Source organism: Pongo abelii, chromosome 17, assembly GCF_028885655.2.
Source record: "Pongo abelii isolate AG06213 chromosome 17, NHGRI_mPonAbe1-v2.0_pri, whole genome shotgun sequence".
Lineage (NCBI taxonomy): Eukaryota > Metazoa > Chordata > Mammalia > Primates > Hominidae > Pongo > Pongo abelii.
Window position 1 is genome coordinate 73,444,241 of NC_072002.2, and position 14,452 is coordinate 73,458,692.

Genomic DNA, 14,452 nt, shown 5'->3' on the forward strand with positions numbered 1-14,452 from the left:
AGATAGAAGATACAGATTACAAAATCTGGCTACAAATTCCACTCATGTGAGTATGCACACCTTGTTGCAATGTGACTTTGCCACTCTACTCTTCAAAAGTAGAGTCCATTTTTCTTAAATGTGGGTTGGCCTGTGACTTGCTTTGGCCAAGAGAATGTGAGAGAAATGATATTGGGTGGAACTCATGAGGCCCTGCAGCTCCATGACCTTGGAATGCTGCCCTGAGACTGCCCTGTAAGGAAACCAGTGCCGTCCTCCTGGGGGATGAGAGCCCATGTGGAGGAGAGCAAGGCGGCCCAGCCAACAGCAGTATCCACTGCCGGGCCTGTCAGGGAAACCACACTGGACCTTCCAGCCCAACCAATCCGTAAATGGACTTGAGTGGCATGAATGAGCATGAAAAAGCCAGGGAAAACCAGCAAAGAACCAGCCGGCCAGCCCACAGACCCATGAGAACTAAGAAACTGCTGTTCTACGAGAGCCCACCGGTTTTGTGGTAGTTTGCTAAAGTTGCTCAACCTCGGTGCTCCAGACATCTTAGATCGGAGAATTCTGACTGTGGGGATTGACCTGCGTACTGTCCAATGTTCAACAGCAGGTTTGGCCTCCTCCCGCCAGATGCAGTAGCACCGCCCCTCCTCCTGTCAGGAGAATCCAAATGTTTCCAGACGTTACCAAATGTCCCCTGGGGGAAAAACACAAGTGACCCAGGAAACCTTATTGATTTCCCCTTCAAATCCTTCAATAATCAATCGTGAATTTGGGGCAGAGTTGAAAAAAATGTTTTTGCCCCTTGGTCCCTAGACATCTCCAACTGGGTGGTCTGGATGAACTCAGCTGGTGTATCTGGAACCAACACTGCATTCTCAGATAAACCTGGCCAGTGCTTATGTCCGGGTAGGCAAAAAGCCCTGCCTCTTTTTACAGGATTGCTCAGCTACCCCATGTGTTAGTTTCCTAGGGCTATGTAACAAACTACCACAAACTGGGTGGTAAAAAGCAACAGAAATTTATTCTTTCACAGTTCTTGTGTCCAAAAAGTCTAAAATCAAGTCGTCAAGCCATGGTCCCTCGAAGGTTCCAGGGAGGACTCTTTGCTTGCCCCTTCCTAGCCTTTGGTGGCTGCTGGCAATTTTTGGCATGTCTCGGCTTGCCATTGCATCACCCCAATCTCTGTCTCTGTCTTCCCACAGCCATTTTTTCTCTGTGTGTGTCTCTGTGGCTCTGTTTTCCCTTTCTAAAAGTATACCATTCATTGAATTAGGACCCACCCTGTCAGAGGTGTTTGAACCAGAGTGACTCCATCTTGAATAGGGGCTGGGTAAATTAAGACTGAGACCTACTGGGCTGCATTCCCAGAAGGTTAGGCATTCTTAGTCACAGGATGAGACAGGAGGTTGGCATAAGATACAGGTCACAAAGACCCTGCTGATAGATCAGGATGCAGTGAAGAAGTAGCCAAAGCCCACGAAAACCAAGATGGCAATGAAAGTGATCTCTGGTCGTCCACACGGCTCATATGCTAATTATAATGTGTTAGATGCCAAAAGACACTCCCACCAGCACCATGACAGTTTACCAATGCCATGGCAACATTTAGAAGTTACCCTATATAATCTAAAAATAGGAGGGACCCTCAGTTCCAGGAAATCTCTGCCCTTTTCCCAGAAAACACATAAATTATCCAATTCTTGTTTAGCATATAATCAATAAATAAGTATACTCAGGCGATCAGCCTACACCGCTGCTCTGCCATTCTTTTACTTTCTTAATAAATTTGCTTTCACTTACTCTATGAACTTGCTCCAAATTCTTTCTTGTGTGAGGTTCAAGAACCCTCTCTTGGGGTCTGGACTGGAACCGCTTTTCCGTAATAATCCAACAACCTAATCCAATATGAACTCCTTCACTAATTATACCTGCAGAAATCCTATTTCTAAATAAGGTCGCATTCTGAGGCTCCGGGCAGACGTGGATTTGGGGGACACTATTCAACCCTGTATACCCTCCATGAGCTGATTGGCTTGTGGTGACTGTGCCGTTCTCCTGGTCATTGTCCCTGCCCGGTGCTCTATGGACCTGTCCCCAGCCCGGCCGATGCCAGGGCAGAGTTGATGAGAGAACAGAGGGGCTGCTTTGTCCTGCTTTAGCCCAGGCAGGGGCGGAGCTTTGCTGCTCCTGGTGCGTCGTCCGCCCCCTTCCCCTTCCTTCCACCTCCCTCCTACTGGCTCTCAGCACAGCCATGTGATTGCAACCATCAAAGGAGGCCTCCCTGCTGAGGAGGGGGTATATCTAAGTGCGGGTTCCTGGACAGATTTTTATCTGTTGCTTTGCTGCCTTTCTTTACATTGTGTTCATAAGAGACCACAATTCCCCATTTGTATACACATCATTGCAATTTGCTTTCATTATGAGGTAGAAAACATCTATTTGCATTTTCCTCCCCACCCCCCAACTCCTACATCTTTTGGAAAAAAAAAAAAAAAATTCTATTTCAAGCTACAGTGCATACCATAATGTGATTATTGATGTTTCTCTCCCTGAGAATGCCTTCTTGGCTTTCCATTTCTCTTCCCTGCCAAGCACACTTGACCTGTGGTAATGTAAAGGTTACAACAGCAATGATAAATCTCTTCCCCGCCGTCTCACTTGCCTGAAGTGCACAGGTTCATGAGATGAGGACGGCATGAGGAGGAGAATGCAGGGAAGATAGAGGAAAGAGAGAAAATCAAAAGATTCATAAATACAACCGCAGGGCTCTTAGCCTCCAAGCAGAACCGCAGATTAGATTTGTTAAACCAAAAAAGCCCTTGGGAAACACAGAAACGAGAGCTTTCAAATATCTAAAAACTCAGATTTAATGACCCAAAGACCAAATGTAGGTGAAGAAAAGTACTTTTCTTTGGGCTGTGAGCTAATCCAGTGGTTGATGGTATATAGCAGGAAATTTTGAGACTAATATTATAACTAACAACTAACTTTTAATCTTTGAAAGGCATTTGCACAAAATACCATTAATTTTCCTCACCAGCATTTAACATACTGGTATAAGTCAAATCCCTTTGCAGATGAATGCTTAGGAGGTAGAGCGTGTCTCATTTTCGGCAAAACACTGGAATCACCTGGGATTCCGATTTAATTGGTCAAGAGCGAAGCCCAAGCGTCAGTGGGTTTTAAAGGCTCCCCAGGTGATACTAACGGGCAGCTAGAATTCAGAACTACCGATATAAAAAGTCAGAACTTTCCACGATCATTAGTGCCCAGCATACTTACTGCTAAGCAGCAAAATGTGACCACATCTATTATAGGGCTCTACCAACATTTCTTGCATTACGACTGAATACTTTTCCTAGTAGACGGGCTATTTTTCAAAATGGCAGCCCAGGAGCTTGGAAAGAGTGGATTCTGTTGTGTCAAATCTTCAATTTTTATGGAAAGCCACTGCCCTGCTGGATCTCAGAGCAGGGAATGGTGACTCCCTGAACCTTCCACAGGGCAAGTTTCCTCCCCAAGTTTCTCCTCCTGCTTTGTATACCTCCTGCTTTGACTTGCCCACCTGCCTCTGGGGCTTCCTCATGGGCTTCTTATTCCTCCATTCCTTTATACCCTCATCCTGTATATTGAACATAAAACAGTAATAGCAAATCTCAATTCTTAAAAGAACACATGTCAAGCTTCTCTTCTGGTTAAAATGTGGGTATAATATTTTGGTTTACTGTGAGACTAAAATTAATCAGGAAATATATGTTGAGTGCTCAGAGGAAAATAAGCAAGGGTGGGAAACATACAAAGAAGTTCAGTGTGTAGATCCTCAAGGATCTTACCAGGGTAGGCAAACTATAGCCCACAGGCCAAATCTGGTCCCTCACCTGTTTTTGTAAATAAAGTTTTATTGGTACACAACTATGCTATTTTTTTTTTTAAAGCATATTATCTATGACAGATCTGAATAGTTGTGGCCTGTTTTTGCATCTGGCCTGCAAAGGCTAAAATACTTACTATCTGGCCCCTTTTAGAAAAATGTTTGCTAACATTGATCTAGATAAACCAACCACAAAAACAATAGATAGAGAAAGGGAGAGATATAGATAGATAGATGTCTCCATCCATCCTTTCAACAAATATTTATGTTGTAGGCACTGTGCCAGGCTCTAGGGGATGTTTCTGTGAATCAGAGAGGGCTTCTGCCCCCTGTGAGGCCCACGGTCTACTGAACTTGTCATTAATCCCGAGCAATGAATAACCACCAAAAGGGAGGCCTGTGCAACAAGATCAAAGGAGAAGAGAATGTTTGAGGCTGGACAAACCCATGGGTAACTAGAATCTCACCTGTGAACCTTACAGGTGGCTTCTAAGCTGAATGGGATAAAGACGAGGAAGGGGAGACCTCGACAAGGTTGGAATGAAGAAGTAGGAAAGTCCAGGTCACGGTCAAGGGCCAGCAAATGCCAATCCGGCTGTCTCCCAAGTATACTGGAGTGGTAAGGGGAAGAATGGCTTTCTTTGTTCACCACTGATCGTCCATACCAGAGTTGACGTTTTGTAAGGGTGTGGACAATGTTTGTGTTATTTTCCTCCATCTCTAGTGTTAAGCAAAATGCTTGGCATATGTACGTGCCAGAAGAATGGTATCTAAAGAATTAAAGAATAGATGAGTAATGGGTATCTTAAATGTTAGGCTAGATATGCTGTAAGTCAGATGAGCATGGTAAAATGATGTCGATGTTTATTATTTATTTACATATTTACTTATTTTTGTGACAGGATTTCACTCTGTCACCCAAGCTGGAGTGCAGTGGTGCAATCATAGCTCACTGCAGCCTCAAACTCCTGGGCTCAAGCAATTCTTCCACCCTGGCCTCTCGAGTAACTGGGACTACAGGCATGAGCCACCACGCCCAGCTAATTTTTCAATTTTTCTGTAGAGATGAAGTCTCACTATGTTGCCCAGGCTTTTCTCAAACTCCCGGCCTCAAGCAATCCTCCTGCCTCACCCTCCCAAATTGCTGAGATTGCAGGCATAAGCCACCACCTCGCTCAGCCTGTTACTTTAAACAAAGGACTAGATGGGAGATAAGAAAGCTTTTGTGTTTATGAACAACTCCTCTACAATGAAACTTCTACAAGCATTACATTCTTTAACTCTCTCTGTCATCCTTTTGTTTTATAGATGACGAAATTGAGTTTCAGAGAGGTTAAGCAACTGGCCAAGGTCATACAGCAAGAAAATGGCAGAGCTGGAACTCAACAAGTCTTTTTTAAAATCTCAGACTCAAGGCTATCAGCACACTCCCATGCCTACCAGTCATTTTCATACCATGCTTTGAAGAACCCTCAGGCTCCCCAGAGCCCCATAATGGCACTGTGACCAATTTAGTAGCATTGAGGATCAAAAGCACAGACTCCCCACCCAGCTTCACTCAGAGCAGTTCTCATTTTCTCTCCTTTACTTATTGAGTTTCCTGGTTTTATCCAAACAAAAGTTCTTGGAGGAACAAAAAAAATTCAAAATCACTGTACTGGACCATACTACTTCCTAAAATAAAGCCAGTGGGTATGGTTTCTAGTCTGAACTCCATCGCCAAGGTGCTATGGGATCATAGTCAGCCACTTCTCCTTCTTCCTACCCATGGAAGTTTGGACAACAATGCTGAGATCCTGTCACACTTTCTTCACTTTCCAGAGAGATCAAGATGAAATGAAAAGCTTATTTAATGGATGGCAATGGCTGGATCGCCTTGAATAAAATTCTAGATAAAGGTTAACTCCATTGACAGCAGCAAATTAGGGGAGTATAATTAGTTACTGAGCAGAGCTCAGGAAATCGTCATTGCTGGGTGCTTTGGCTGATGCCTGCCAATAGCATCTAAAATTAGGACTCTAGAAGCAAATATGAGCCAATCTTTTGGCCTTACCTCATAGTAATCAGCACGTGACAGAATATAGGGATATTAGTAAACAGTCCACAGGGGTATAGCCACTTACCAAGAGAGATGTAACACATGAATATACTGATTCTCAAAGAATTCATAGTTGGAAACAATGCCACTCCCATCGATGGCCTGACCATTCTTATACCAAGTTACCTCTGGCTTGGGCTGACCTGACAATAAAGAAAGAAAAATATCCTTATTAGTTTAGGTATTTTTAGGAAAAAAAAAACCATAAAGCTATGAACAAGGATGGACAGTAAGCAACAGGGATGAGGATGATGGATTACGTTAGGTGAGGAATTGAAAAAGTTTCTTCTTGCTGACACAAATAAACACATAATTCAGCAGACACTATAGAGCATGTTATGTACCTAAGATGGTGCTGTGCTGACGGGTGGCATACAAAATGAAAAATGCTACCCCTAATCTCAACGTGCTATTAAGAAAAATTTTCCAATACTTGGAAATAAGGCAAAGATATGAATAGTATCCTTTTTCAATGTCATATGAAGGCAAAGGCCCATCCAAGGGTGATCTTGGGTCATATACTTTGTTTCACTCAATGATAACTACTGATTTAAAGTGAAGTTATATGTTAATTTGCAGGTTTTTATCCAATAGAAATGCAAATAATTTCCATCTAGGAGAAAAGATAACCCTATAAGTTATTGTTTATTGCTATAAGTTATTGTTTATTGCTCTGTAGGACATTAACCAGTGCTATACCTAACCCAGCAGTTTTACCCCAACATTCCTTTATTAAATTGCCTGTACATACCTAGCTCCTCAAACTTTAATAGTTTCTGGTTTCTTCTCTAATTAATGAGTTGAATAAAATCTTTAAAATGTGTATTTCATATTTGCATGGGAATCACTTTACCTTTTTGAAAATTATACTTTAATAGTGCTCAAAGTTAGTGCATTAGTTATGGCACAAAAGAGAGAACAAAGTAGATTTGCAAATGCCACTTTCTTCCTGAGGATGAAGAGTTTGGAATGTATGCTTCCCAGACTGATGCTATGCATATGTTACTGATATCATCACAGAAATTGACCTACACTTTCTCTCTCAGAAAAGATTCATCCTTCCCTGGTGTTCAATAATGGGACGTGATGTTAATGGGCTAATCCGGTAAAACCTCCAGGAATTTCATCCACCCCTTGGGATTTTTCCCTCTTGTTACAGAGCAGGAAGGTTTCCATTGTGTTCCAAAGAGCTTTCTCATTAGCCTTCATGTCACTGAAAATATGTCAAAATGTGCCATATGCACAGGAAGGAAAGCCTGGTATTTGGAAACAATACACCATTCTTAATCTGTCTTAGGAACGTTCTTGTATTTCTGTCTTATTTATTGCATAATTTTTGGTGAGCAACTCCAGAGACCACTAAGATGAGAACCCCATGTTCTGGCCAGGCATGGTGGCTCACGCCTATAATCCCAGCACTTTGGGAGGCCGAGGCGGGTGGGTGAATCACTTGAGTCTAGGTGTTTAAGACCAGTCTGGGCCACATGGCAAAACCTCATCTCTAGAAAAAATACAAAAGTTATTAGGGTGTGGTGGTGTGCACCTGTAGTCTCAGCTACCTGGGAGGCTAAGACAGGAGGATGATCTGAGCCTGTGTGGTTGAGGCTGCAGTGAGCCGTAATCATGATTGTGCCACTGCACTCCAGCCTGGGCAACAGAGTGAGACCTTGTCTCAAAAAAAAAAAAAAAAAAGGAAAGAAAAAAAGGAACTCCATAGATAGAGGAAAGACAAACGAAGTACAGAGGGAAGAAAAAGTTCATTAGACCTGCACCTGCACCATGAGCAGGACCTGAAAATGCTGAGTCTCCCTCCCTCCCTCCCTCCCTGTGTCTCCCAGCTAGGCTGCCGCTGTGCTCATGCCATGAATGTGCTTTTTTTGGCAACTGTGGATTTTTCCTCCTTGCCTTCCCCTTCAGGTAAACGCCTGAGTAGTTACCCTGGGGCTTGGAACAGATAGACCTGCATGCAAGGATAAATCCTCCAGCAGCTGCATGGCTGAGCCTCTTACAGGCATTTGCCTATAAAAAGACACCAAAAAATGAGCTTCCCTGAAAAACCATCAAGGGGTTTCTGATCATAATTCATTTCTGCCTGTTCTTGTCAACCCTGTGTCCTCCTTTAAGACTGTTTCATCACACTCCTTTATAGGAAGCAGTTAATTCCTCCTTTTTGTGGGTATGTGGCTGTTTTGAAGAAAATACATAAAATGTTCATGAGCTGGGCCTGGGAACTCATTTTGATCTCTTGGATTCCAGTTTTTCACTCAGGCTGATGAGGGCTGATTGATTTCCCCCAGTTTCCTAATGGCTGACTGTTTTTTTCCCCTGTGCAGTATAGATCTGAACAATCAGCCAGAAATGAGACTTGCATAGGGAAGTGGTATCTGGTATCTTGTGGGTGGTTCTCTTTTCTCCTGCCACTTGCTGGAAACCTCACCTGAAAGTCCTCCCCTTGTTTTTGGAACCTACTGTGGGTCATATATCGAGAGCCACCTCCTAAACATTTCAGAAGTATCTGGGCGAGGGGACCACAGCCAAGTTCAGGGCGTGTCCAAACACACGAGAGCTCTGCTCTGAAGACTCAAGGTCAGCTTGCACTGCTCTGTCTGCCTGATGATGGACCATCACTGAGACAGAGCCTGGGCTTGGAGAGGCTGAGCGCACAGTTCTACGCTGCAACTCCAGGCTGAAATCGAGGTTTTATGATGACTTCTGCTAGCGAAAGGCAGCCGTTTCTGAGGCTCACCCCTCTCCTCTCTGGACTTAGAAAAACGGGATCAGAGACCAACCTGGCCGACATAGCAAAACCCCATTCTACTAAAAATACAAAAATGAGCTGGGCATGGTGGTGTGCATCTGGAATCCCAGCCACTTGGGAGGTTGAGGCATGAGAATCGCTTGAACCTGGGAGGTGGAGGTTGCCGTGAGCTGAGATTGTGCCACTGCACTCCAGCCTGGGCAACAGAGCAAGAGAGACCCTGTCTCAAAAAAAAAAAAACAAAAAAAAAAAAAAAAAAGAGCAAGGGGAGAAGAGTTTTCTGTCTGCCCTCAAGAAACACCATTGGCGCCTTCATGTTTTCAAGGTTAGAGACATAATCCAAAAAAGAAAAGAGAACCACCCATGAGGTACAAGATATCACTTCCCTACCCAATTGTTTTATGTTTATGTTCTTTCGATGATAAATCCTTTTACCATTGGGAGTACCCATACTTGATCAATTCTGAGTTCTTTATTCACCAATCCGAGGGGAATCCCAGTTCCCTGCTTTTTCTCCACTGGTCACCCATTGCCTCCGTTTTAAGATTTTCACTTCTTATTAGCATCCCTGAAGAAGGCGTGCAGAGGAAAGACTAATTTAGCCAGTTTTAAGATATCAATTAGGGCCAGGCACAGTGGCTCACGCCTGTAATTCCAGCACTTTGGGAGGCCAAGGCAGGCAGATCATGAGGTCAAGAGATCGAGACCATCCTGGCCAACATGGTGAAACCCCCCCCACCGTCTCTATTAAAAATATAAAAATTAGCCAGGCGAGCCAGCTGCGGTGGCTCACGCCTGTAATCCCAGCACTTTGGGAGGCCGAGGCAGGCAGATCACCTGAGGTCAGGAGTTCGAGACCAGCCTGACCAACATGGTGAAACCCCATCTCCACTAAAACACAAAAAATTAGCCGGGTGTAGTGGCGGGTGCCTGTAATCTCAGCTACTTGGGAGGCTGAGGTGGGAGAATTGCTTGAAACCAAAAGTTGGAGATTGCAGTGAGCCGAGATCGTGCCATTGCTCTCCAGCCTGGCAACAGAGCAAGACTCTGTCTCAAAAAAAAAGAAAAAGAAAAAGAAAAAGAAAAAAATTAGCCAGGTGCAGTGGCACATGCCTCTATTCCCAGCTACTTGGGAGGCTGAGGCAGGAGAATAGCTTGAACCTGGGAGGTGGGGGTGGCAGTGAGCCGAGATCATGCCACTGCACTCCAGCCTGGGTGTCAGAGAGAGACTCCATCTCAAAAAAAAAAAAAAAAAAAAATCAATTAAAGAATAACAGAAGAATTCCATCAATTTACCGAAAAGAAGTGATTCATGCCATTCCTCTGTGCTCCATGAATTTAAACTATGGGTAAGGACACCCAAGAAAGAAGGAAAATTAAGAGTGGATTATCTGATAAAAAGAAGCAGTGTGAGAGGTGCCCAACCCAGAATCACAGGTGAAGTAAAGACCACTAAATCATGTCCAGGAAGTCACTCAAAGAAATCTTTTAGAAACAAATCATAGAGGATGGAGTTGCTTCATTGATTACACAGAAAAAAAAACTTCCAAGGTAATTTTCCCAAATGATGTTTTAGTAATGCCTTTGTGAGCCAAGAAACCTGGCATGCAGGGAGATTTTAGAGGGTGATCAGCTAGTCTAGTGATGGTTACCAGATATTATGCAGCGAAGCACAGCGTCTGACTTCTCAGGAACCTTCTGGGGAAGCAATGTAGATAAAAAACACAGCGGGGGCCTCTGGGGCCCTTCGGAGTCTGTCATCCTTTCATGCCGCACCGAATCTGAAAAAAGAAAAAAAAAAAAAAAAATCCCCGACATCACCATTTGTTCTGGGATTTCTCTGGCCTTCTTAGGAATTCCAGAAACCACAGGGTGCCGCCCTGGCAGCTCACTGCACGCTGGCGGGTGGGCAGACTGAAGGTCTTTGGGCAGCCTTTCCAGGCCGTGGTGCTGCTGGTAGGTGGGCTGGATCCTTCTGTATTTCGGGGATGTCTTGTGCATTGCAGGACATTTAGCTGCATCCCTGGCCTCTACCCACCAGATGCCAATAGCACCCCCACCCCTCCATGTGTGACAATCAAAAATGTCTGCAGACACTGCAGGGGGATGGGGGGGTGCCCTGATTGAGAACCACAAATCCTATTGTCCTAGGCAGATCCCAGGGCAGCCAGAGCTCCAATGGAGAGGGAAGCATCCCATGAGGCTATGGTTAGGGCCACCTCCTCTCATTCCTCTTCCTTTCTCTTCTTAAAGTCTTTTCATACTGTGCTCAAAAAAGTGTGTATATGTCTTTGCCTCCAAAAAACATGTTGGTTGTGTTGAAATGATATCCAGGGAGGAGATATTTTGAAATTAGGATATGACTGCTCCTTCTGAGAACCAGGTGGGTGCCCTAGGGGAAGGCAGGCACTAAACACTTGATTAGTCACCAGATATATTATTTCACTTAATCTCTTTGAAGCTACTTACAGGATAGTTACTAATGTCTCCTACACTTTACAGAAGCGGAACCTGAGACTCAGAGAGGTTCAACAACTTGCTCAAGATCACACAGCTCAAGCGGCAGCCGCCTTGGGGCTGTCCTTCAGGGCTGTGCAGGCTGACACTTTCAATGTGTAAGACACCACTGGAGCTTTGCAGGGCACAGCTTGCACAAGTATGAGCCAGCCCTGAGGGCGCAGGTTGGTCTGAATCCAGAGAACCCTTTCCTTTCCACGCTACAGCTACCGGCAGATACAAGCTGGCTCCACTTGGCCAGACCTCTCCTTTGTGGAGCCCTGAGTTTAGAAAGGGCATTTAGCTCTGTCTACACAGTAGCGTCCACTTCTTCACAATGGCAGGCTGTTCTCCCACACCACAGAGCTCAGAGAAAGAAAAGAACCACGCTGCAGTGTGGTTAGCCTGAACAGGGAAGGGGCAGTTAGGAACTGCAAATGCTGAATCCAGGGAAGCTGAGGGCCCCAAAGCAGACACCTGAGCTAAGCTCTTGGTAGGAGAGGCCAAATTAAAGCAGCCACAGCTGTATTGCCAAAGGGACACCCCTTTCCATATGAGTGTCGGTAGCAGCTTCTTACCCATTTAGAAACAGTTCCTCCCTATTTCTTCCCACTTTTCCAGATTGTCTCAGATACCCTGAGAGATGAGTTGTCAGAGATAAGTTCCCTGAGGACAGTTAAAGGTCTCACCAACACCTAAAAAATCTCCTGATAAGCAGAAGTGTAGAGGGAGAAGGAACCTGAGTTCGGGGCCAATGATGTTTGAGGACCCTTGCCGTAGTAGCAGGATAAGCAACATAATTTGCAGGGCCCGGTTCAAGATGAAAATGAGGAGTTCTTTGTACAAACGGGATTAAGGATTTTAAGATGGTGACAGCAGAGCATTAAACCAAAGACGGCACCCAGCCTGGCGTGGTGGCTCATGCCTGTAATCCCAGCACTTTGGAAGGCTGAGGCGGGCAGATCACAAGGTCAGGAGTTCAAGACCATCCTGGCCAACATGGTGAAACTTTGTCTCTACTGAAAATACAAAAATTAGCTGGGCATGGTGACTCATTCCTGTAATCCCAGCTACTCAGGAGGCTGAGGCAGGAGAATTGCTTGAACCGGGACCTGGGAGGCGGAGGTTGCAGTGAGCCGAGATCACGCCACTGCACTCCAGCCTGGGCGACAGAGCGAGACTCCGTCTCAAATAATAATAATAAAAATAAAATAAAAAGACAGCACCCTTCTGGGCTCAGGGCCCTGTGTGAAGACACAGATCTTGGCCCATGAGGACCACCTTGCTAGGTGAATGCTGCCCTTGGAGCGTTCTGCTCACAAATGCCTGTAGTGCTTTCTTTTGAGATCACTCCTCCTGCTTTGGAAGTTCCCACAGCATTTCCTTAATCTCAAGATGTTCTGTTTAGAAATATGGTGTGAACTCTATTTCCCAAAAAGTGTTCCCAAACTGCCCCTCCATAAAACACCTACACTCTGTAAATATCAGGGTTAAAAAATAAATTAAGGGGAATACACTGCCTTCCCTTCCTCAAGGAGAGTGTGTGCAGGAAGCAACTTCATGCTTAAACCTGAAGTTAAATTAACTCACATGATGGGTGGAAAGAGTCGTAATGTTGAAGAAGTGATATGGTAGCATTGAAAAGAGAGAAAACCGCTTGGGCGTGGGGCAGAACACATGAGATGGGAGAGAGGTTTGAGAGACATACCTGCTGGGACAGGTATAGAAGACTGAGCAACAGAGGCTGAACTGAAGATTTTTCAGAAACTATGCATTGTGATTGTGAATTGGGTCCTTTTGACATTCTTTAACAAATGACTTACATTTCCAATTATTTTTGGTTATAGAACTTCTTAAATGTAGCTGTGCAGAGGCTGGATGACATGGGGCTCCGGTTAATACATGTGGTATTTCAGAGCATAGTAAGCCCCTCTCAGCATAATGGCAAATTAGTTGCACAGCACAGGAAGAAAATTCATCTGCTAGATAGCAAATAGATACCTCCATTCCAGATTAGGTTACAAGTACATTTGGTGGTTAAGGAACGGATATCAATTGGTATTTTTTAAAAACCAGATTTAACACCAGCCCAAGGCTGGTCTTGAACTCCTGGGCTGAAGCCATCCTCCCACCTCAGCCTCCTGAGTAGCGGGGACTAGAGGCTTGAGCCTCCATGCCCAGCTCTTTTATAGCCTTAATAAGATATTATTACCATACCATACACAATTTACTCATTTAAAGTGTACAATTCAATGGCTTTCACTATATTCAGAATTGTGCAACCATCACCACAATCCATTTTAGAACATTCTCATTACCCTGGAAAGAATTCCTATACCCCTTTTACCTCCTCATCTCCCCATTTCCACCCCTACCCAACACACACAGCCAGAGGCAATCACTAATCTACTTTCTGTCTCTATGTATTTGTCTATTATGGATTTTTTTTTTTTTTTTGTAGAGACTGGGTCTTACTACATTGCCCAGGCTGGTCTTGAATGCCTGGGCTCAAGCAATCCTCCCAATTGGCTTCCCAAAATGCTAGGATTATAGGCAGAAGACACAGAGCCTGGCCTATTCTGGACATTTTATATAAATAGAAGCTTTCACTTAACACAATGTTTTTGAGGTTTGACCATGTTGTCACCTGTATCAGTACTTCATCCCTTTTTGTGGCCAATCAGCAATGCTTTTTAGAAGCAACTGTTGAGACAGAGGGATGACTACCCCACTCTTTATATTCCTAGGGAAGTTACTCAGATGGAGGGGGGCAGTGGGGGGCAGGGCAGCTCTCATAGCAAGAAAACACCCTCCTGACCAGGAGGCCCCATAGAACTGTGAACACAATGCAGGCTTTGCCACCTGCCAGGAACAAATCTACATCCAGCTCTGCCAATTATAAGGCAAGGCATTGAGCCTACCTTCTCATCTGTAAAAGGAGGGAATGATAATAGTCTAAGGATTAGAATAATGTATGTCAATTGCCTTGTAAATATCTGTTACATAATTAGTTTTCATAATGGTAATCAGAGTAGTATAAGGAAAGAGTTCACTTGTTTCATCAGTTTCCTTTTCTGCTGTGGGTTACCACAATGATTCTTTTTTAAAGTGATATACCAACTAATGTGTAAAAATGTCTCTGGGTGTAATTCTCACCTGCAATAGTAATTTACAGGACATGACTTTCCTTTCTCATTCCTGGAGATCACTGCTATGGATGGAGAAGGAGGAAAGGATA

General features: G+C 44.3%; 1 protein-coding gene across 2 annotated transcripts in view; it reads right to left on the reverse strand.

The window, feature by feature from the left end:
• The window catches only part of ALPK2 (alpha kinase 2), a 130,961-nt gene extending 120,462 nt beyond the window's left edge, over positions 1-10,499 (reverse strand). Inside the window, exons 1-2 of one of the 2 annotated variants that reach the window (XM_054538017.2) lie at positions 10,371-10,499; positions 5,986-6,103 (exon numbers count right to left, since the gene is read on the reverse strand). In XM_054538017.2, coding sequence (XP_054393992.2) covers positions 5,986-6,103; positions 10,371-10,479 — 227 coding nt within the window. In that variant the 5' untranslated portion in view covers positions 10,480-10,499. The remainder of the gene's footprint in view (positions 1-5,985; positions 6,104-10,370) is intronic. The other variant, XM_054538016.2, reaches the window with a different exon arrangement.
• Positions 10,500-14,452: the final 3,953 nt, after the last annotated feature.